The sequence below is a fragment of the Cynocephalus volans genome, chromosome 4 (genome assembly GCF_027409185.1).
Source record: "Cynocephalus volans isolate mCynVol1 chromosome 4, mCynVol1.pri, whole genome shotgun sequence".
NCBI classification, from domain to species: Eukaryota; Metazoa; Chordata; class Mammalia; order Dermoptera; family Cynocephalidae; genus Cynocephalus; species Cynocephalus volans.
Window position 1 is genome coordinate 161,752,092 of NC_084463.1, and position 22,985 is coordinate 161,775,076.

The window sequence follows — 22,985 nt, forward strand, 5'->3', positions numbered from 1 at the left end:
AGGCCACCAGGGAAGATCCTCGTGCCACCCCGTAGCTCCTGAGGCGGGGAGCGAGCGGCCCGAGGAGCTCCCCTCGGCGCGCGCCTATTGGCTGTGGCCGACGCCCATCTGGGCTCCGGGGCCAGGCCATTGGCTGGTGGGGGCGGGGCTCGCGGAGCTCCTATGAATGGGGGAACCGGAAGCAGGAAGTGAGTTTGCGAACGGAGCAGCTGCTGCCGGTGAGGTGAGGCGTCCGGTTTTAGGGGTCACAACGTGTCATTCCCCGGGGGACCAGGGCGAGGCTGGACCGAGCGCAAGATTATTCCCTTTCTGTCCACCCTCCAGTACCCCTTCCAAATTCATCCCGGCGCCGAAGCCACGGAGTGCTCTGGTCAGCAAAGAGTTAACACGCCTTTCAGAACCCGGGGGATTGTGCTACCGGGGCGCAGCCTCGGGGGGCGGGGGGAGGCTGGAAACCCCAGCCAAGGAGGGGGGTGTGGAGAATGCCTTGGGTTGGGAGACCCCCGGGTCCCAACGGAGCTGTGAGACCTTCGGTAAGTTGCTTGGCCTCTCCAAGCCTCCGTTTCCCTATCTGTAAAATGGGTTTTCTTCCAGCCCCGAATTTCTGTGGCTCTGTGGCTTCCCTGGCTGAGCACAGGGAAGGAGGGTTAGGAGAATGGAGGTCTGAAGGAAAAGCAATTAGAGGGATGAGAATGGGACAGATCCTGGGAGCCCTGGGGAAGGAAAAGAGTGCAAGGAAAGTCATTTACTACTGTAGGTACATTCTGTCCAGGGTGACCTCATCTAATTCGCACACCCACCTGGTGAAGTTGGGATTATTATAATTCTGTTTTTACAGAGGATGATATGGAGGTGCAGAAAAGTGAAGAGTTGAAGGCTAGCAGGTCAGAGAAGGAAGAGAGGAGACAGGAGGGGCTTGGGCTGGGAGTCTAGAGATGAGGGTCTCTGCTGCTGACCCCTCTGTTGTATGATTAGGCAAGGCTCCTAGCCTCTCTGGGCCTCAGTTTCCTCATCGGTAATTCTAGGTGGTTGGATTCAGTTTTTAAGGTTGAGGGACCACAGGCCAAATATGGCCCACCAATGTATTTTGTAATCTCCTTGGGTGAGTCACCTAAACTTCTCTAGCCTCAGTCAGCATATCTGGTGAATGGGTACAATAGTATTCCCTTCCTCATGAACTTTTGGAGGATTAAATGTGATCAGGAGGGTTCAGAGCCAGGTGTGCAGTTGGTGTGTGGTAAGTGATGGTTATGATTGATGGTGATGGTTCTCAACAGGGCCCATGGCGGACACCCAATACATCCTGCCCAATGACATTGGTGTGTCTAGCCTGGACTGCCGTGAGGCCTTCCGCCTGCTGTCACCCACAGAGCGCCTCTATGCCCACTACCTGTCACGGGCTGCCTGGTATGGAGGCCTGGCCGTGCTGCTGCAGACCTCCCCTGAGTCCCCCTACATCTATGCCCTGCTCAGCCGCCTCTTCCGTGCCCAGGACCCTGACCAACTGCGTCAACATGCCCTGGCTGAGGGCCTTACTGAGGAGGAGTATCAGGTCAGTTCTCTCCGGCCAGCCCGCATTCCCTGAGTGCTTTCTGGATGTGAGGGACCAAGATGCAGGGGTACAAAGCTCTCTCTCTTTTAAGGAATAGGTAGAGGATTAGACCACAGGTTACAAATTGAGGAACCTCCTCTCCTGGAGCCTCAGTCTTCTCATCTGTAAAATATGCACGTGGGTTGTCTGCCTCATGTCGTTGTGGTGACCCACTTAGAACAAGAAAAACAGTGGCTGCTGTGATTTATAACAGGAAACAGTGGTGGAGATTCCGAGAAGGTAAAGGAAAGAGTCCAGGATAGGAATCAGGAGGTCTGATTTCTGGACCAGTTTTTCTCTACCACATTGCATGGCCTTGGGCAGAATGTTGTGCCTGTCCTCTAGTTTTTGTTCATTTGAGGATCTGTTGGCCAAGTAATAGGTGAATTCTTAGTGCATTGCAGCAATACAGAAAGACACAAATCAAAACACGAAGATCATTCATTCTCAGTGCCCTCCCCAAAGGTAACCGCTGAGGCTGGTGCGGCAGCCTGTCCCCTGTCTGTGTATTACATACTAGTATATGTACATGTGCAGTGATCAGTTCCTTATTTTCCCTTCCATAAATGAGATCATTCTCCTCATGTTCTTCTGTGTCCTGTTTTTTTCATTAATCACCATGTCTTGCAGAACTTTTATGGGGTACATATAAATCCTCCTCATTCTTTTTTGTTGTGTAGAGCTCTTATTGGCCAGCTTGAGCCTTATGCCCATCCCTGTAGCCAGGGAAGGTGATTTCTCTGACTGGCCAAGCCAGCTTACATGCCTGCTCTAGGAACTCCATCTCTGAAAAGGAAGATTGAGGTCTTGTTACCAGAGGAAGGGAGACTAGATCTGGGCCAACAAAAGCCATAGAGTAGATGGAAGAGTGAGGCCCCCTCCAGTTCTAACATTTGGGGCTTCCAATGCCAGCTGCCTGGCAGGTCAGGGGCTGAGGATAGCATCCTAGAGAAGGAGGTGGTGTTTTAAGTGGGCCTTAAAGGCCCTATAGGCCATAGGCTGCTGACAGGGTGGGTGGGCACTTGGGTGTGTTTGGGAACTGCTAAGAAGACCGGTTTGGCTGGACAACAGAGATGTGAGGATTGGTCTGTGAAAGTAAGTTGGGGCCAGACTGCGGCCTCCTAGGCTCTTCGTCCTGCCCCCAGATTTCTCAGCCTCACCCATACTGGTTGCACTGGGGTGTTTGCCTCTCAGGAGGAGACCTCCCTGGGGTGAGGGAGGCTGTGCTTCCCAGGTCTCTGAGGCCTGCCTCCTCCCTCAGGCTTTCCTGGTCTATGCCGCCGGTGTCTACTCCAACATGGGCAACTACAAGTCCTTTGGTGACACCAAGTTTGTTCCCAACCTGCCCAAGGTGAGATGAGGGAGGGTTGGGGAAGGTGGGAAGGAGGAGTCTGATGGGGTGGGGGTGGGGAACGCAGCCTCGGGAGCCCCAACCAGAGTCAGGGGCCTTGAGCAGAGCCTTGACTTGACACTGCTGCACTGTGCAACTGTGGGTGTCACCCAGCCTGACTAGGTGCTGTAGCTTCCTCTCGTGTAAAGGAAAAACACAGCTCTTCCAGACCATGCCGATCCAAGGGTGGAACAAGGGCAGGATATGTTGGTTAGAGCACGGTGTTATAACACCAAGGTCAAAGGGTTTGGATCCCTATACCAGCCAGCCACCAAAAAAAAAAAAGGGCAGGATGTGGAAAGGTTCTGTGAACTATCAGGTGTTTGCAAAAGTGGAGCCTGTTGGTCATCACTGGGAACAGTGGAGAGGCCTGGGCACGGTCATCCCGCCCAGGGACCGTCGGGCTCCCAGACTCCACAGTGCACATGAGTTACCTGGTGACCTTTTTTTTTTCAATTGTAACATAGTTGATTGTACATATCTGTGGAGTACGGAGCTGAATATCATTACTTGTGTGCAATATGTGATGCTCAAATCAGGATAATTAGTATATCCAACATTACACAATGTAATCGTTTGTTTGGAGATCTTGTTGGAAGGCAGCAGCTCTGCAGTGGTGGGGCCCAAGGTACGACATTTCTCATCACTACCAGTGCTGCTGGTCCATGGACCACACTCTGAGCCCAAGGTCTTAGACTGTGAAAAAGAGCTTGGAAGTAGATGAGAACGCTCTGGGGGTCAGGTTTGGGTGGTATGATGGGGCCAATGGCCTCTCTTCCCCTGTAGGAGAAGCTGGAACAGGTGATCCTGGGGAGTAAGGCCGCCCAGCAGCACCCGGAAGAAGTCAGGAGCCTCTGGCAGACCTGCGGGGAGCTTATGTTCTCTCTGGAGCCAAGGCTTCGGCACCTCGGCCTGGGGAAGGAGGTGAGGCCCCCAGCTGCATGGGAAAGTGGAAGGTGTCCTTTGGGGCCACCTGGTATGTAGGGAAGAACGTCTGATAGGGAGGCAGTAGGCTCCCCCTCACACTCTTGAGGCAAAGCTGACCCTCACTGCAGGCCTCAGTGTTGTCATCTGTAAAATGGGAAGCAGGTCGGATGGAATGCTTTCTAAATGCCCTCCCAGATCTGACATCCTAGGATGCTGTGTGCAGGAAGAGGGAAGGAGAGAAGAGCCGGGAGATGGAGGGAGCTGAGGAGAGAATGATGGGGAAGGAGGGGGTCACAGGCTTCCTGCCTCTGGAGGCTGCTTGGGCTGCATGGGATGAGGCCACAGCAAGCCTTAGGGGTGGGCCAGCCTGGGAGAGGCTGGAGCAGAGCTGCGGGAAGACTGGAGAGGAGCATCTTTTTGCATGTTTTAAAACTTTTTCTCCTGGAAAGAGATGGAGGGTAGGGTGGAGGCTGCTGAGAGGAGGTGCAAGAAGCCTGGGAAGGCATTGACCAGCTGTCCCTGCAAGCCCCTCGACCTCGGCAACTCCTCTTTACCACCTCCCCTCTCTTCCCTGACAGGGAATCACCACCTATTTCTCTGGGGATTGTACCATGGAAGATGCCAAACTGGCTCAAGACTTTCTGGACTCACAGGTGTGGAGCTGCAGAACTCAAGGTGGTGGTTTGGCGGGGCACCTCGGCCCAGCCCCCTCACCACTGGTACCCGCTCCTGGGTCTCACCTTGGACCCAGAGCGCGGGCATCTTGGATCCTTGAGGTGGAAAAGACTTGGGGAATCCTTATCTGAGGTCCACCTGGCACGAACAAGTGTCCTCATGTGTGCCAGGGAAAGGGAAAGAGCTGCCCCTGCCCCACCCAGGCCGTAGGGCCCAATGACAACTGCAGGCAGCACGAGGCAGGACACCAGAGCCACTTCTGTGCTTGAGCTCCAGGGTCCCTGTGTCAGGTGGAATTTCCAGTCAGCTGCTCACCAGTTGTGTGACCAGCTTCCCTGTCTGTGAAAGGGAACCGCCTTGTGTAGCCCTGGTGTAGCTGAGATCATGCAGGGCCTGGCACAGTCATCAGTGCTTCGAAACAGTTAGTGCCAGGTATACTGAGCACAGCAGGAGAGTCAGCCCTGGCCACCCACCTCTGCTCTCCTGCTCCCAGACCACTCGGGAAGGTCCCTCAGAGGCCCCCCCACCACTTTGCCTCCAAGCCTTCTCTCCCTGGCATGACCCACTTTCCCTCTTCCCACCCCATTGCCCTCTCCAGATCTCACTCTCCCCCTAACCCTGCCCTGCTCTTTTCCAGAACCTCAGTGCCTACAACACACGGCTCTTCAAGGAGGTCAGCCAGGAAGGGAAGGCTTGCTATGAGGTGCGGCTGGCTTCTGTGCTTGGCACAGGTGAGCTCAGGCCTGGGCAGCCTCTCCTCACGACCCTTCTACTCCCTCCTTAGCATTTCTGAACCTGGGTGGCCCAGGCCACCAGCCCGGCCGCTCCAGCAGTAAGTGGGTCCTTCTCTCCTAGGAGTTTCTGCATAAGCCCTGGGAGTGCCTCTTATTTCTATATTTTGGGTTGCATGTTTATCTGTGGACAGGCAAGCAGCAGGTATCTGATTGGCTCCACCTAGTCTCAAGCCTACCCTGGAGCCAGGTGATGAGGTCAGCTCCTCCCAGACCACTGGACTGGGGGTGGTAGTAGGGGAGATTCTCAGTGGGAAATTGGGGCTGTTACCAGGCAAGGGGAAGATGGACACAGTGTGGACAGAAACGTTCAGGCTGCTGTGAGGACCTTTGCCACCCGGCCCTGCTTTTTTTTTTCTTTTTTTCTTATTAGCATATTCATTGTTATAAATCCTACTTATCCTTTATGCCCCTTATCCAATCTCTCCCCTTCCTCCTCCTCCTCCCTTCTTCTCCCTCCCCATCTACCCGACCCTGCTTTACCTACCACATCTTCCCCACAGCTTCCTGCCTAGACCCTGTGCTCTGGCTGTGCCCCACCACCTCCATTTCTCACTGCCCTCTCCAGGCCTTTGCACGATCTGTTCCCCTTTCTGCCCAGAACACCCTCAGCCCCTCTGCATTCACCTCGCCAACCCTCCCCATCCTCTAGGCCGTGCGTGGACGTTGCCTTCCCCAGCACCTTCCCCATTTTCCCACAGCTGAGTCCACGCCCTTCTCTTTCCCATCAGCACGCCCAGTCATCTCCCAGTTATTTTCCTGTTTCCCCCATTTGACTCCAAACTCCCTGAGAGGAGGGGCCGTGAGTCTCATTCACCCTTGTCTCCCCAGTGCCTGGCACCTGGGAGATATTCAGAGCCTGGGTGTGGACAGAAACGAAGATGTATGCAGGACTGTGCTGCAGGTGGAGGGAACAGTGTGAGCCAAAGCAAGATGGTGGGAAAGCTTAGGGATCAGCAGGCAGTTTGATTTGATGAGGGAGAAGGATACGGGTTCAAGAGAATAGCAGTACATCCCACCAGAACGTAAGCTGGGTCTGTTCTCGCAGTACAGGATGCAGCGTAGGAGAGTGGCCAAGTGTGTGGCTCTGGAGCCAGGCCGCCCTAGTGTATCAGTTATCTATCACTGTGTAACAAACACCCCCAAAACTGAGTGATAGAAAACCGGCTTTTTGTGCCCATGTTCTCTGTGGGTCAGGAATTTGCATGGAGCATGGGAGGAACAGCTGGTCCCTGGTTGACGGTGTCTGGGGCCTCAGCTGGAAGCTGACAGTGACTCAACAGCTAGGGGCTGGTGTCACTGAAAGTGCAGTTGGGCACATGTAGAAACTGGCTATCAGCAGGGACCTCAGGTGAGGCTGTCAGCCAAAACACCTCATGTGGCCTCTTCATGTTGCTCACAGTGGCTGGGCTCCAAGAGTGAGCTCCCAAGAGAGCCAGGCAGAAGCCCTGTGGCCTTTTGTGACCTAGCCTGGACAGTCACATGGCATCACATCTGCTATAGTTCTGAGCCTGCCCAGCTACAAGGGGAGGGAATGTGGATCCCACACTCAATGTGAGAAGTCACAGGAAAGAAGAGCAAGTGAGAGGGAAATACTGGGGCTATTTTTTTTTTTTTTTTTAATTTTTACATAGCCTAGAAGTATATTGATCAGACACAAGCAAAATACAACAGTGTATTAGGATCCCGTTGCTCCTGTAACAAATTACCACAAATTAAGTGGCACAAAGCAACACAAATTTACTCTATTATAGTCCCGGAGGTCCAAAGTCTAAAATCATGGTGTCAGCTGGGCTGTGTACCTTCTGGAGTCCTCAGAGGGAATCTATTCCTTGCCTTTCCAGCCTCTAGAAGACCGCCTGCGTTCCTTGGCTCATCACCCCTTCCTCGCTTTGCTCCAACTTCTTTCTTCTGTCGTCACATCTCCTACTCCCCACTCACCCTCTTGCCTCCTGATAGGGACCATTGCCATTACCTTGGCGACGTGGCCGTCTATTTACATACAATCTGCTGTTCTGGTTGAATTTCTGCTCTGTCATTTGCTGTCCATGTGACCTTGGAAAACTTCCTTAACCTCTTGGTGCCTTAGTGTCCCCATATGTAAAATGGAGATAATGATTTCTCACTAACCCAGGGTTGGTGTGAGGCTTAAATGAGTTAGAACATCGCATAATATATATTTTTTGAAGATGAGAGTTTATACCAATTTCTGTAGGCACTGGGGAGCCATTGAAGATCTTATGGTGAAAGTGCCATGATGAAAAGCCTGCTGAAGTGTCTTACACTGGCCTTTCCCCTGAGTGGTCCCTCTTTCCTCAGAGCCTGCCCTGGACTCTGAAGTGACTTCCAAGCTGAAGAGCTATGAATTCCGGGGTAGACATTTCCAGGTGACCCGGGGGGACTATGCCCCCATACTTCAGAAAGTGGTGGAGCATCTGGAGAAAGCCAAGGTAGGGCTGGCTAGGGACTGAGGGGTGCAGGCTCAGGGCAGTGAAGGGGGGTGGATGGGTGGCCCAAAACTGACTGAGCCCTGCTTGCTCCCAGTCATATGCGGCCAACAGCCAGCAGGAGCAGATGCTGGCCCAGTACATGGAAAGCTTTATCCAGGGCTCCATCGAGGCCCACAAGAGGGGCTCCCGCTTCTGGATCCAGGACAAAGGCCCCATTGTGGAGAGGTGAGGCCAGCCTGCACCCCCACCTCCCCCTCCTCCCCGCCCCTACTCCATCTCTGCCCTTCTCTCCCCCAGTTACATCGGGTTCATCGAGAGCTACCGCGACCCCTTTGGTTCCCGAGGGGAGTTTGAAGGTACCTTCTGGGAGGAAGGGAGAGGTCAGATGGGAATCCCTTCCCCCGTGTCCAGGTTTACACTTCCAGTGTCCCCTGAGGGTTCTCCCTCCCGCCCTCGGCAGTAATAACAACAATAAGAGCCATGGTAAATAAACATTATTTACCACGTGCTGGGCATGTTTCGCAAAGCTTACCTATATTAATTCCTTTAGACATTATTGTCCTATGAGGATTTATATCCTCATTTCACAGATGTGAGTGGCCGAGCCCAGGCACCCCAGTTCTGGACAGACAGACATGCATTCCAAGCCTGGCTTGTCACTCACTACTGTGTACCCAGCCTCCGATCAGCAGTGAGATCATGTATGAGACTGCTGTGCTGGTGGCTGGGAGCACGATTGACATTATGACTGTGAGCCTGACTTGGCTGCTGTCATCTGGGCTGGTGGCAGCCTGCCTCAGCCCCCAGCCCCACGTCCCTCTGGGACCCACCTGTGCAAGGCAGGGTGTCCAGCCTGAGGATTCACTCATCTGATCCTCCCCAGCCCCTGGATACAGAGTCTGAGCACCCACCTGCCAGAGCCAGAGAGATTAGCCTGGGAGGAGGGAGGGGAGTGCAGCAGCCCCGGTGGGCTCGAGTCTGAGGCCCTACATCCGGGCCCAGGGAGGAGGCCTGAGGGGAGACACAGGTTCTCTTGCCTGCTGCTTTTCTGCCAGGGTCCTGATCCAGTAGGGCCCAGGCCTGGATCACTGCTGCCCCCAGCAGCCAGCATGGGGTCACTGCACAGCAGGCATTTGTGCCTGCTGGCTGGAGGGGTCCAGGGACTGAGTAGGGTGGCATCAGATCCCTCCCAGAAGCCAGCCAAGCCACAGCCACCCCTCCCCTGCCGCCCCTACCCTGCAGGCTTCGTGGCCATGGTGAACAAAGCCATGAGTGCCAAGTTTGAGCGTCTGGTGGCGAGTGCGGAGCAGCTGCTGAAGGAGCTACCCTGGCCCCCAGCCTTTGAGAAGGACAAGTTCCTCACCCCCGACTTCACCTCCCTGGATGTTCTCACCTTCGCCGGCTCTGGCATCCCTGCCGGCATCAACATTCCCAACTGTGAGCTTCCCCAAGCCTGGCCCTTGAGCCCTGGCATTGTCCCCCCAAACCCCGGGAGCCTCAACTGAGAGCCGCCCCTGCCCCTCCAATTCACTGTCTCAGCCTGCTCTTCTCGTGTGTGTAGCCCTTGACCTTTGTCCCCCTTCCTGGTGCCCTCCCCGCCTTCTCCAGATGATGACCTGAGGCAGACGGAAGGCTTTAAGAATGTGTCACTGGGGAACGTGCTGGCTGTGGCGTATGCCACGCAGCGGGAGAAGCTCACCTTCCTGGAGGAGGATGACAAGGTGGGCACCGGTGGCGGAGGGTCGGGCTAGGCCTTCCCTGCCTTGGCAGATGCAGGAAGCAGATGCCCGGAGCAGTGGGGGCGAAAGAGCACAGCTTCTGTCCTGGCTCTGCCGCTGCCCAGCCGTGGGACCACGTGCCACTTTGGAGCCTTGACTTCCTCACCAGCCACATGACGGAGGCAGCCCCCACTCCTGGGTAGTTGCAGGGATGAGGGGTCCGCGAGGGTCTGGAACTCAGTCTGCCCACACCAAGCATGTGAACTGCGGTGGACCCTTGGCCGCGGGAGGGGAAGCCAACTTGACAGGCTGCATGACGGGACAGTGGACAGGATGGATCTCTGCTTGTCTCGGCAGGACCTGTACATCCGCTGGAAGGGGCCCTCCTTTGACGTGCAGGTGGGGCTGCATGAGCTGCTGGGCCACGGCAGCGGCAAACTCTTCGTGCAGGTAAGAAGGTGTGGCCGCCTCAGTGCCAGCAGAAGCCGCCCCCGGTTCCCGACTCACAGCTCCCCTCCCCAATGCCCAGCCCTATGCAGGGGCAAAGGTGCTCCAGTCTCTACACTTGGGGGCTTTGGGTCAGTGGAGAAAACAGCCCCTAAACCTGATTTCTCCGGGGGAAGACCCTGTCTTGCCCTCCCCCAAGATGTCCCAGGAGCTCAGATGACTGAGTGGGTGACAAGGGGCCTCCAAGACAGTTCAGCTCCTGTCCCCCACACCAGGAGGAATTGCTTGGCTTAGGCCAAAGAAGCCCACGCTGAGAACAGAGGCTGGGAGGGGGCAGTCTCTGGACACTACTTGTCCCAAGGCTGTAGTACTGTCTGTCTGCACTGCTATTCCCTGGAGCCTGTACTTTTCCAGGTGTTGTAAGGAGCCACTTCCCCCCAGAGCAGCTCCTTCCTGCCAGCTAGCCAGACTGGAAGAGTCCACACCCACCTGGGGAATACAGAAAAGGCAGACAGCCTTTCTGGCAGGCTGAGAAAAGCTTGTGTGGGCTCCCAGCACGGAGCTGCACAGAGATGACTGGAGGTTGGGCATGGACCATCAGAGAAAGCAGGGATCTGGGTTGGGTCTGTTCCCATGGGGCAGGGCTGCTTCCCTGGATAGGGAAGGACTGGAGCTGGGCCTGGGAAGTCAGGAGGCTTTGGGGAGCAGTTGATGGGGACAGCAGCCTGGTGTAGGCTTTATTCAGCCTTGTCCAGGCTTTATCCAGGCTCTTGGATAAGTCAGTTCTTATTGAGCCTCAGTTGACCCATCTGTAAAATGGGGTTCCTGACCCGACCACATGGTCTGTTGTGAGAAATAGAAAGGAAGATGGGTACTAAGCCCTGGCATGTAGTAGGCCCTTGGCAAATGGGTGTTAGTGTTAAGAGATAGTGTACCCGGGGTTTATGTGCTGATTCCAGTTTGGACTTTCAGTCTCTGAGCCTCAGTTTCCTCATCCATGAAGTGGGGTAATAATAGAACCTTCTTTGGAGGCGGTTGTGAGGATTCAATGGATGATACGTGAAGGACGCCTGGTGCATGGTGGGACAGGGAGGATAATGCTGCAGCCTCCTCTGGCAGCGCCGTGACACAGGCCGGAAAGTGGGTGGGGAGGAGCAGCCGGCTCTCTGGCCCACCATGGGGGCATCTCCGACCGAGCCCCAGAGATACTGGCTCTGGGTCTTCACATGACTTCAGACATGTTCCTCCTGTCTGGTCCTCAGTTTCCCTCCCTGTGCAGTGGAGTAGGTGGCTCTGGTTCTTCCACTCCGGAGGGCTCTGGGGAAGTTTGGAGGCATCAGTTGTCAATGGACCTGCTATCTGCTTGCTGTTCCCCGCTTGCCTTCTGAGCCACTCCTGAGCCAGTGGATTCTGGGGCTGGGACATCTTCCTCTTACTTGCCCCATGTTCATGACCCTTCTCATACAGGATGAGAAAGGAGTGTTCAACTTTGACCAGGAGACAGTGATCAACCCAGAGACGGGGGAGCAGGTGAGAACAGCCTCAGTGGAGCCCTGGGGTGCTGGGAGGGTGGGCACGGGTGGGCAGTGGCCCCCCCTAGCCTGATTCCTGGGCCTCCTCTCCCAGATTCAGAGCTGGTACCGGAGCGGGGAGACGTGGGACAGCAAGTTCAGCACCATCGCCTCCAGCTATGAAGAGTGCCGGGCTGAGAGTGTGGGCCTCTACCTCTGCCTCAACCCCCAAGTGCTGGAGTATGAGCAGCTGGCTGCGGGGGCGGGACCCCACCTGTGAGGGCAGAGGCTGCTGCCAGGAGGGCAGGACAGCCTCTAATCATCTCTGCCACCTGCCCTTCTTCCCTCCAGGATCTTTGGCTTCGAGGGGGAAGATGCAGAAGATGTCATCTACGTGAACTGGCTCAACATGGTTCGGGCTGGGTTGCTTGCTCTAGAGTTCTACACCCCTGAGGCCTCCAGCTGGCGACAGGTAGGAGTCAGTTGGGGCCCTCAGGTGGCGGGAGGGAGCCTGCAGTGGGTGCCAAGATTGGGATTCTGGGTGAGGGACAGGACAATTGTATGTATAAGGCAGATGAACTGAGTTTAATCCCACACTCCAGTGTTTGGGGGGCAAGTCACGTCACTCTCATGAGCCTCAGTATTCCTGTCTGTGAAATGGGAGTAATAATTTCTCCCCAGCCACTTTCAGGATGAATCAGATGAGATGATTTTTCCTCCCACTATTAACTGACTTACTCTGTGCCACACACAGTGCTAAGCACCTTACATGAATTAACTCTTATTCCCAGCATCAACCCCTATTATTATCCTCATTTTTGAGATGAGGAAATTGAGGCACAAAGAGATTAAGTAACTTGTCGTAACTGGCAGAGCCAGGATTCAAATCCACACAGTTTGCCTCCAGAGCCCTTAGGCTTGGCTGCTCAGTTATCATATGCACATTGGAAATGGGTAAGCAATAGAAATTTTTTTACAATCTCAAATAAGCATGGTTTGAGAAGGCAATATTATGTCATCAAAAGAATACATGTTTTAGGACTGGCCAGTTATCTCTGTTGTTTAGAGCACAGTGTTATAACACCAAGGTCAAGGATTCAGATCCCCTTACTGGCCAGCCACTGAAAAAAAAAAAAGGAATACGTGTTGTAGATTCCAGAAACTTGGGTCAGAGTGTGTGTCCTGGCCTTTTCAGCTGTGTGACCCTGAGCGAGTGACTTCACCTCTCTGAGTCTCTGTTTTGTCATCTGTAAAATGCGGATAGTGATGCCTACTTGGTCCCACTGTTGAGTGCAAACAAGATCGTGGAGGAGAAAGTGCTCAGGGGCCCTTGGGAGCAGCTGCCATCCTCGGGGGAGGGTCTGAAGCAGCAGGGGCCATGGTGGGTGAAAAGGGGGAGCACAGGGCCCCAGGTTCTACCTGAAAATCGCCTCCCTGTTCCCAGCCTGTCCTCGCTGTGAGCAGAGGAGGGAGGAAGGATTTAGGGGAGGGGAATAGGCAGAAAAGGACCCATAGCAGGGGAGAGAATAAAATGACAATAATAATTGACAATTAATGGGCACATACTATATGTCAGGCCTTGGACCAAGCACTTGCTACTGGCTACAAATGACCCCTTTCCCCCTGGCCTGGCAGGCCCACATGCAGGCCCGGTTTGTGATCCTGAGGGTCTTGCTGGAGGCTGGCGAGGGACTCGTTACTGTCACTCCCACTGCAGGCTCAGATGGGCGCCCGGATGCCCGGGTCCGCCTCGACCGCAGCAAAATCCGTTCTGTGGGCAGGCCCGCCCTGGAGCGGTTCCTGCGGAGACTCCAGGTAAGTGAAGGCCCCTCTCCTTGGAGCCCCCCTAATTTCTGCCTATCTGCCCACCCTGCTAACACCTCCTCATAGCCTCCTAATCAGTTCATTCATTCATTCAACAAATCTTTATACCAAGTGTCATTTTTAGTCTGGCTGTTTCTTATATCAGACCCCCGTAAAACCAAAAGCACAACAATGAGACGGCAAGCGGGGAGAGGCTTCTGCCAGGGGTCTCAATCCCAGCCATGTTTCTGGCCCGCCTCGTATTCTGAAAATTGGCACAGGTTAGGTATATGTTTGTATTTCTGGATTCTTGGAAGGTCTGGCAACAATAGGCTTAACTCTCACACGAACAACTGGCTGATACTGAGTAGCAGCCATTGCACTTGGACATGGCATGGACTCTCCAGTGTGCCTGGGTCCTCAACACTCCCTGTTACTTGTACCTGCCCTAATCACTTGTTGTGATACCACCTGGCTCCCATTGACATCTGTGTTACAAACTTTCCTAGGTCTGACATGTCAGCTTGATCAACGTGTGTCCAGTACCTTCTGGATGTTAAGTACTGTCAAGAAGACAGAAAGTTGAGACATTCTCTTTAGCCTTTCTCTAAGAGTTCCCAGTTGGTTTTATTTACTCCACAGCTAAGGAATGTCATTCTAACCCTGGGTCTGAGAAGGTAGAGGCTTTTGTGGAGGGAGCCCTAGGTTCACGTCCTGCTTTGCCACTTGAAAATCAGCAGAGAGAACAAGGATCAGATCCACCAAAATTCATATATTTGGAAAAAGAACAAATAGAACTCCTTGAATTAAACTAGATAACCATTGAAATTTTATTTATTTTTTCTTTTTTTTTTTCCTTTTTTTTTTTTTTTTTAAGATGACCGGTAAGGGGATCTTAACCCTTGACTTGGTGTTGTGAGCACCACGCTCAGCCAGTGAGCGAACCGGCCATCCGTATATGGGATCCGAACCCGGGGCCTTGGTGTTCTCAGCACTGCACTCTCCCGAGTGAGCCACGGGCCGGCCCAACCATTGAAATTTTAAAAGGCAGGTAGATAAAAGAAATTATAAAGCATACAGCTAAGAGAGATAAAGACAGAAAATTTAAAAGAGAAGTTAAGAGACATGGAGGATCTGCTTCTAAGTTAGGAAGGAAAAAGAAAAAAAAGGAGAGAGACATGGAGGAGAGTGTGAGAAGAACTTGTGTATATCCAACTGAAGTTCTGAAAAGAAAGGACAGAGAAAAAGTAGGAGAGGGAATATAAGAAAAGAAGATGGCTGGGAATTTTTTAGAATTGATTAAAGACACCAATTCATAAATCCAGGAAGCTCAAGTTATCCCAAGAAGGACGAATGAAACTCCTACCTAGAAACCATCATAGAGGATTGTGAAACACCAAAGACATAGAGAAAATCCTAAAAGCAGCCAGATAATAAAGACAGATTGCCTAAAAAAGAATAACAGTTAGGGGCTAGCTGGTTAGCATGGTTGGTTAGAGCACAGCCTTGTAACACCAAGGTCATGCGTTCAGATCCCCACACTGGCCAGCCACTAAAAAAAAAGAGACAAAAACAATGACAATTAGACTGAGAGCTAACTTAGCTACAGTGGAAGCCACACAACAGTGGAATGACATCTGCAAAGCGCTGAGAGTAAGTGACTGTCACTTTAAAATCATCTTTTAAAAATCAGAGTGAATAAAAGACATTTTTAGATAAGCAAAAACAGTTTACCATTAACAGACCCTCAGTAATAAAACTTCTATGGAATATAACTTAGGAGAGAAAAACGCAGCCCCAGAGAGAAGGTTTGATAAGCCAGAAGAAATTGTGTGAATATTGCAAATAGTGAGTATGAGGGTAAATGTACAATATGAACTTTGTACACCAAGAAAAATGTTTAATTTGTGGGTTTAAAAAAAGAGAATTTGGGCTGGCCATTTAGCTCAGATTGTTAGAGCTCCCATGTTATAACACCAAGGTCAAGGGTTTGAATCCTCATGTTGGCCAGCCCCCCCCCCCCCAAAAAAAAAAAAAGAAATTAAAAAAAAAATTAAATACTGGACCACAGCAGCATATAAGTCATGGAATTGGAGTAGATACTCTGAGATCCTTTCATAATTCGGAAAGAAGACAAATATATTAAATAGCATCAGACTATATTAAGTGTGCATGCTGTAGTTTCTAGGGTAAATTCTAAAATAATAAAAATAGAGAGTATACCTCTAAAATGCAATCCAAAAGAAGATAAGGAGGAAAAAGAATCAGACCTACAACTGTATTGCCAAAAAAATCTCAAATAACCCAATTTAAAAAATGGGCAAAGGAGATTTCTCCAAAGAAAACATACAAATGAAACTTTATCCCTATTGAATAGCAAGTCCTCATTGCCCCTGGCCAACAGATATATGAAAAGATGGTCAACATTACTAATCATCAGAGAAATGCGTACCAAAACCTTTTAGGATAGCTATTATCAAAAAACGAAAGGTAAGAAGTGTTGGTGAGAAGGTGGAAAAATAGGAAGCTTAGTGTCCTGTTGGTGACTGGAATGTAAAATGGTGCAGTTGCCATGGAAAACAATGTGGTGGTTCCTCAAAAACTATAAATAGAACCACCGTATAGTCCAGCAATCTCACTTCTGGGTATTTATTCAAACAAATTTAAATCAAGATTCCAAAGAGATATTTTCACTCCCACCATCCTTGCAGCATTATTCACAATAGCCAAGATATGGAGACAACGCAAATGTCCATGGATGGAAGAATGGATAAAGAAAATGTGGTATATACATACACTGGAATATTGTTCAGCCTTAAAGAACAGAAGGAAATCCTGCCTTTTACAACAACATGGATAAACCTTGAGTACATTATGCTAAGTGAAATAAGCTGGTCACAGAAGGACAAATACTGTGTGATTCCACTTATATGAGGTATCAGAGATAGTCAAACTCATAGAAGCAAAGAGGGGAGTGGTATTGCCAGAGGCTGGGGGGAAGGGGGAATGAGGACATGCTATTCCATAGGTATAAAGTTTCATTTATACAAGATGAATAAGTTCTAGGGATTTGCTGTACAATAGCGTGTCTGTAGTTAACAACACTATTGTACAGTTAAAAATGCTTTAAGAGGGTAGATCTCAAGAGTTCTAACCACAATTTTTTAAAAAAAGAAAACAAAATAGAAGACATAGGAAAACAACAATCAGAAAAGGCAGGAAGCACAAAATAAGAAGGCAGAAATAACTCCAAATATGTCAGTAATAAAATGTAGACTAAGCTCTTTACTTCAAAGACAGAGATTGTCAGCCTCAATTAAAAAACAAGATTTTTATCTGTTTATAAGAGATAACCTTAAAAACGTAAAGACATAGAAAGATTGTAAAGGATAGAGAAAAATAATACTAAGTGAAAGAAAACTATTACAGCTGTATTAAAGTCACAGAAAAAAGTCTTTCACACAAAAAGCATTATTAGATAAAATCTAATAATACCTCTAGTGATGATGATAAAAAGTTCAGTTCACCAGGAAGCTATAATAATCCTAAACTTGTATGTGTCAAATAATATAGCATGAAAATATATAAATTAAAATCTTGTATACTAAAAAGAAATTTAAAAATTCACTATTATAAGGGGGGAGGTTTTACTACTTTAAGAAACTGACAGATCAATAAGACAAGGAATAGATAAGATACAGAAGATTTGATATAACACAAATAACAAGCTTGATCTAATAAATGTGTATAAAAACTAGCACCAACAATTAAAGAACATACCTCATTTTCACCGAATAAAAATGGACCATCATAGGCCATAGAAAAAAGGCTCATTACCTTTAAAGATCAATCACATAATGACTTATTTTCTAATTTTGGTGAATTTAAGTTAGGAGTCAGTATCAAAATGGTAATTTAAAGTGTGTGTATATGTAAGTGTTAAAGCACTTCAAAATAAATTGTGACTTAAATGAGAAATCTGAACAAAAACTAGAAAATAATTAGAGCTGACCAAAACAAAACAAAACAAATCAAAATATGTAGAATGTAGCTAAATGGTACCTAAAAGCCTTAAATGCATGTATTAAGTTCAGTGTGGTACTGGGCAGCAATAGACAAATCCATCAGTGGAACAGAACCAAGAACCCAGGCACTGATGCTCCTTGGTGCATGATCGACGTGGCATTCTAGATCGCTGGAGAAAGGAGGGGCCATTTAAGGAGTGGTGCTGGGAGAACAGGTTATCCTTATGGAGAAACAAACTGGATTTCTACCTTATTCCAAGCACAGAATCAGTCCCAGAGAGCTTAAAGGCTTAAAGGTGACGGGCAGGTATAAAACTGGGAGACAAATATCTTTAGGGCCTCCGGGTGAAGGAGAATTTCTCAAACCCAAAAAGTACAACCCATCAGGGGACAGACTGATCCCTCTGACTACATTAAAAAGAACTTATTCATCAAAAGTTATCATAAAGAAGGTGAGAAGACAAGTCTTAAACTGGGTTAGGGTATTTACAACATCCTTACAAAAGGTTCATACCTCAAATATATAAAGAACTTAAAAAAAAAAAAAAAAAAAGTGAAGTAAAGACAACCCAACAGAAAAATAAGCAAAAATGAACAGAAGAGGAAGATGAATGGACCAGCAATTTAAAGGTAGATGTTCAGCCTTGTCAGTAATCAGTTTACAACTTAAACCACATGAGATACCATTTATACCCACCAGCTTGGCAAAAATTTAAAACTGCCAAAATCCACCAAGTAGACTGAGCAACGAGGACCGCCACCCACTGCTTCCAGGAGTGTAAATTGGTGCAACAACTCTGAGAAAGACTTGGCATCGCCTCTTAAAGTTGAGCATTCACATGACCTACAGACCATCAGTTCTCCTGCAGAAACTTACATCTGTTCATTAGGAGTGTTTTAGTCTGTTTTGTGTTGCTATAACAGAGATACCCGAGACTGGGTAATTTATAAAGGAAAGAGGTTTATTTGGCTCACGGTTCTGCGACAGCTGCATCTGGCACGGGCCTCAGGCTGCTTCTACTCATGGCAGAAAGTGGCAGGCAGCCAGCGGGTACAAGCAGATCACATGGTGACAGGAAGAGAGAGAGAAGGTGCCAGGGTCTTTTTAAGCAACGAGCTCTCGCGGGAACTAATAGAGCGAGAACTCACTCATTAATCCCCCCTCCCCTAGGGAGAGCATTAATCCATTCATGAGGGATCCGCCCCCATAACCCAATCAGTTTCCAACACTGCCACATTGGGGATCAAATTTCCACATGACTTGGAGGGGACAACACATCCAAACTCCATCAAGGAGACATACAGGGATGTTCACAGCAGCATTTAATAGCAAAAAGTACAAATTACACATCAACATTAGAAGGTTAAGTTGTATGTTTTTAAGTGGAATACTATACAGCAGTGAGAAGGGAGAACTGTAGCTGCATGCATTAGCACAGATGAATCTCAAACAATTCAAACAGAAAAGCAAATCAAAATATATACAGTTCAAAAACAGGCAAAAACTTAAAAGTATCCCCTATCTGAAATGTTTGGGGAAAGAAGTGTTTCAGATTTCAAATTTTTTCAGATTTTGGAATATTTGCATTATATACTTAAAAGTTGAGCATTGCTGATCTGAAAACCCAAAAATCCAAAACGTTCCAATGAGTGTATCCTTTGAGCGACGTGTCAGCACTCAAAACATTTCAGATTTTGGAGCATTTCAGATTTTGGATTTTTAGATTAGGGATACTCAACCTATAATATATGATTGAGAGTAAAACTCAGGGAAAGCAAGGGAATAATAAGCACAGAATTGAGGACCGTGGTGTCCTCAGATGGGGGAGGATACAGGGGAAGTCAAGGATGGGGCAGCTGGACTAACTCTTAAATGGGGTGGGGCTGTATAGGTGTCTTTTTAATTATTCTTTACAACATATATACTATATATTTTGTGTATGTCAAATGTTTTATTTTTAAAAGATGGTGATGGGAATACTTGCCTGTCTACACATCAAACTAGACAATCAAATGAGAAACATTAGCTCCCGTTTAGAGGGCATTTATTATGTGCTAAGCACTTGATCTGTGTTTCCCAGTCATTCAGCACAATAATACCGTGAGAGGGCAGATACAATTCCTGTTTAGGCGTAACAGCTCAGAGTGGTTTAATAACTTGTCGGAGGTTACACAGCCTGTAAATGACAGAGTCAAGCATTTTCTAGACTGTCTTAGTCTGTTTTGTGCTGCTATAACAAAAGGCTGAGACTGAGTAATTTATAAAGAACAGAAATTTATTTCTCACAGTTCTGGAAGGTGTGAAGTCCAAGATCAAGGTGCTGGCAGTTTCCGTTGTCTGGTGAGGGCTGCTCTCCCCTTCCAAGAAGGTGCCTTATTGCTGCAGTCTCTGGAGGGAAGAACCCTGTGTCCTCACATGCAGAAGACAGAAGGGCAAGAGAGCCAAACACTGCAGAAAGCCTCATTCATAAGGGCCTCAATCCCATTCACAAGAGAGCGCCCTCATGGCATAATCACTTCTTAAAGGCCCTATCTCTTAATATCATTGCATTAGCCATTAAGTGTCAACACCTGAATTTTGGAGGGGACACATTCAAAGCATAGGACAGACCATCCAGGGATGGGCACAATCGGCTGTGGCCCCTGACAGGGCCCTGAGGATGCAGGGTGAGTGCCCACCCCAGATACTTCTTCCTTCCCACAGGTGCTGAAGTCCACAGGGGATGTGGCCGGAGGGCGGGCCCTGTACGAGGGGTATGCAGCGGTCACTGACGCGCCCCCCGAGTGCTTCCTCACCCTCAGGGACACGGTGCTGCTGCGCAAGGAATCTCGGAAGCTCATCGTTCAGCCCAACACTCGCCTTGAAGGTAATGGACTCTTGAGCCCTCTCTGATGGGGGGTCATACAGGGCCAATGGGAGCACAAAAGACACATTATGGACTCAGGGAAGGCTACACACACACAGACGCATGCACGCACGCATGCGTGCAGAACATCGTGCAGGTCGTAAGCCACAGGTTTGAGGAAGGCAGGCAAAGCAGGGGCTAGCAGAGCAGACAGACGCTAGGCTTATGGGGAGGCCAGGCAGGGTACCAGAGAATCAGACCTGTTGGGTGCCCGGGCTCCAGGTCTGCTCAGGCAGGAAGTCGGGATCCCACAAACTGAGTGGAACCCAGGGACAGTGTGACTCAGCTACATCTATGAGGAAGATCAACAGCTCTATTGTCTCTCTCCCTTCTTGGGTGGCAATTGCACTTCCAAAAGCCCTGACCCTGTCTGCATGGAACTTGTACCTTTTGTATTAAAAGCCCTTGGGGTCCCAGTGCCTGTGTTCACTTCCCTGTCACCCCTTGACTCATCTTCCCTGACACCTGTCACTTGAAGCACCTAAGATGAGGTGGTGCTGTGGAGTGGTCAGCGCACCAGCTTCAGCTCCACCCTGTGACCTTGGCGTAGTCACTTAGTCTTTCTGTGCTTTGGTGTCTTCATTCATAAAGCCAGTGTTGATTGTGTGCTGATATTATAGTGAAGCTGAAGTACTTCCTTCAAGTTCCAAGTGCTTTCTGTGGATTAACCTTTTAAATCCTCACAGTAACCCAATGAGGTAGGTGTTTTGTTATCCCCATTTTACAGATAAGGAAACTGAGGCACAGGGAGTAATTTGCACAAGGCTTCTACCTTTTTACTGGAGGAGCCAAGAGTCAGATTAAGAGCGTGTATTGCTCACATCCATACGTCGCGGGCAGCTGTGAGGGTTAAATGGAATAATGGGCTGGCCGGCTAGCTCACTTGCTGCGAGCGCAATATTGCAACACCAAGGTCAAGGGTTTGGATCCCTGTACTGGCTAGCCGCTAAAAAAATAACTAAATAGTCAATATCAGGCTGGCCAGTTAGCTCAGTTGGTTAGAATGTGGTGCTATAAATACCACGGTCCAAGTTTCCATCCCTGTACCGGCCAGCCACCAAAAAAAAATTGTAAAAAGTCATTACCTATTATTGGTAAAAAAAAAATTTATTAAGAGGTGAATTTCAAACTCTTTCCCATGCCCTCCAGAGGTTCCCTGAGATTTGGCCCCAGCCTCAGTGACCCCTCTTCCTGACTCACTGCACTCCAGGCATCCGGGCCCCTTCATTTCTGCAGCCCCCTGAGCTCTTGAGCCTTTGGACAGGCTGTTCCCTCTCCTTGGCACCATTTCTCCCCAGCTCTTTGCCTGTTTGGTTGTTCTCAGTTCTCATCATCCAGGTCCCTGTTAAATGACACCTTCTGAAAGAGACTGTCCCTGACCCCTCCACCTAAATTAACCCCTTCAGTCCCTCTCTGTTCTGTCAACAGCTTCATTTTCTTCATGCGCCCATCATGCGGGGTCATTTTCTTGTGAGTCTTGTCTCTGTGACAGTAGGAACAGCACATCCCACCATCCAGCAAGGGCCTGGCCCACCGGAGCTGCTCAGTGTCTATCAAATGCGTGAATTAACAAGTCATGCTGGCCACATGGACAATATCACCATTGCTTTGACATGTCCAGCCCTGTGTGAGCCATTGGGGAGCCACTGGGGATCCAGAGGTGAAGGGGACCCAGGCCTTGCCCTCAAGTAGTTCACAGCCCATTGGGAATGATAAGACATGGAGATAGATAATCATACAAGAGAAGCATTAGTGAGTACTCAAAAGATATAAACAGTGCTCTGAACACTTAAGAGGAGGGAAGATCGCATCTATCTTCCAGAGGATCCTGGAAGATTCTCGGAAGGAAGTGCTGGTTAAACTAGACCTGAAGAACAGGTGGGATTTTCAAAAAACAGTGGTGATGATAACGATGATAGCTAACTTTTGAGGATTTTCATGTGCCAGGCACTGGGTAAAAACTTTCCATGGATTAACTCCCAACAACCCATGAGGAATGGTTAATATCCCCAGCTGCTGTTTTCTCTCCGTCTCCTCCCTAGGCTCAGAAGTGCAGCTTCTCGAGTACGAAGCCTCTGCTGCCGGCCTCATCCAATCCTTCTCCGAGCGCTTCCCAGAGGATGGGCCGGAGTTGGAGGAGATCCTCACCCAGCTAGCCACAGCTGATGCCCGATTCTGGAAGGGCCCCAATGAGGTCCCAGCTGGCCAGGCCTGAGGAAAATTTGTGTGGCCTCTCCCCCCACTCCATCAAACCAAAACTACAAGTCACCCTCCATTTGTGTGTATATTTAGGGGCTAGGGGAGGGGCAGGAGCTCAGACTTTGGTGCTACCTCAGCTGAGGGTGGTGACACTAACCCCTTATATTTGTCAGCACTTTCCAATTTACCAAGTGCTTCCCCTCTGTTATCTTATTTGCTCTGTACTGCCATCTATAAAGTGAGCAAGATAGGACCCCTTATCCTGTTTCCCAGATGAAGAAGTGGCATTTCTGAGAAGTAACTGGTGGTATGTTATCCTACAGGTGGTATGTGACAGAGTCAGGGCTCAAAACGTTCTCACCAAATCCAATGCTCTTCATGTACTACTTTTACAACCAGAAAAATAAACATTAGAAACAACCACTATCTTTTTATGTGTGTGATTCCTCCTACTGGTTCCTGGCAGGACTGGGGAGGGGACAGGAGAGTCATTTTTAGCCTCCCATTCACAACAAGATTTTAACATCATCTCTAAATGAGAATACAGAGTTT

General features: G+C 49.5%; 1 protein-coding gene across 3 annotated transcripts; it reads left to right on the forward strand.

The window, feature by feature from the left end:
* The first annotated feature begins 179 nt into the window (after positions 1–179).
* DPP3 (dipeptidyl peptidase 3) lies at positions 180–22,856 on the forward strand. Of its 3 annotated transcripts, none has more exons than XM_063093073.1 (18): positions 180–223; positions 1,278–1,552; positions 2,853–2,942; positions 3,768–3,905; positions 4,487–4,561; positions 5,221–5,314; positions 7,694–7,824; positions 7,919–8,049; positions 8,122–8,180; positions 9,067–9,261; positions 9,433–9,545; positions 9,900–9,992; positions 11,457–11,519; positions 11,616–11,740; positions 11,852–11,972; positions 13,136–13,315; positions 20,033–20,195; positions 22,277–22,856. In XM_063093073.1, exons 2-18 carry the CDS (start codon positions 1,283–1,285, stop codon positions 22,447–22,449), a joined length of 2,214 nt encoding a protein of 737 aa, XP_062949143.1. In that variant the 5' UTR covers positions 180–223; positions 1,278–1,282; the 3' UTR covers positions 22,450–22,856. The 3 variants fall into 3 exon arrangements, with proteins under 3 accessions (XP_062949143.1, XP_062949141.1, XP_062949144.1); XM_063093071.1 differs by lacking the exon at positions 180–223 and adding an exon at positions 231–370; XM_063093074.1 differs by lacking the exon at positions 180–223 and adding an exon at positions 507–533.
* Positions 22,857–22,985: the final 129 nt, after the last annotated feature.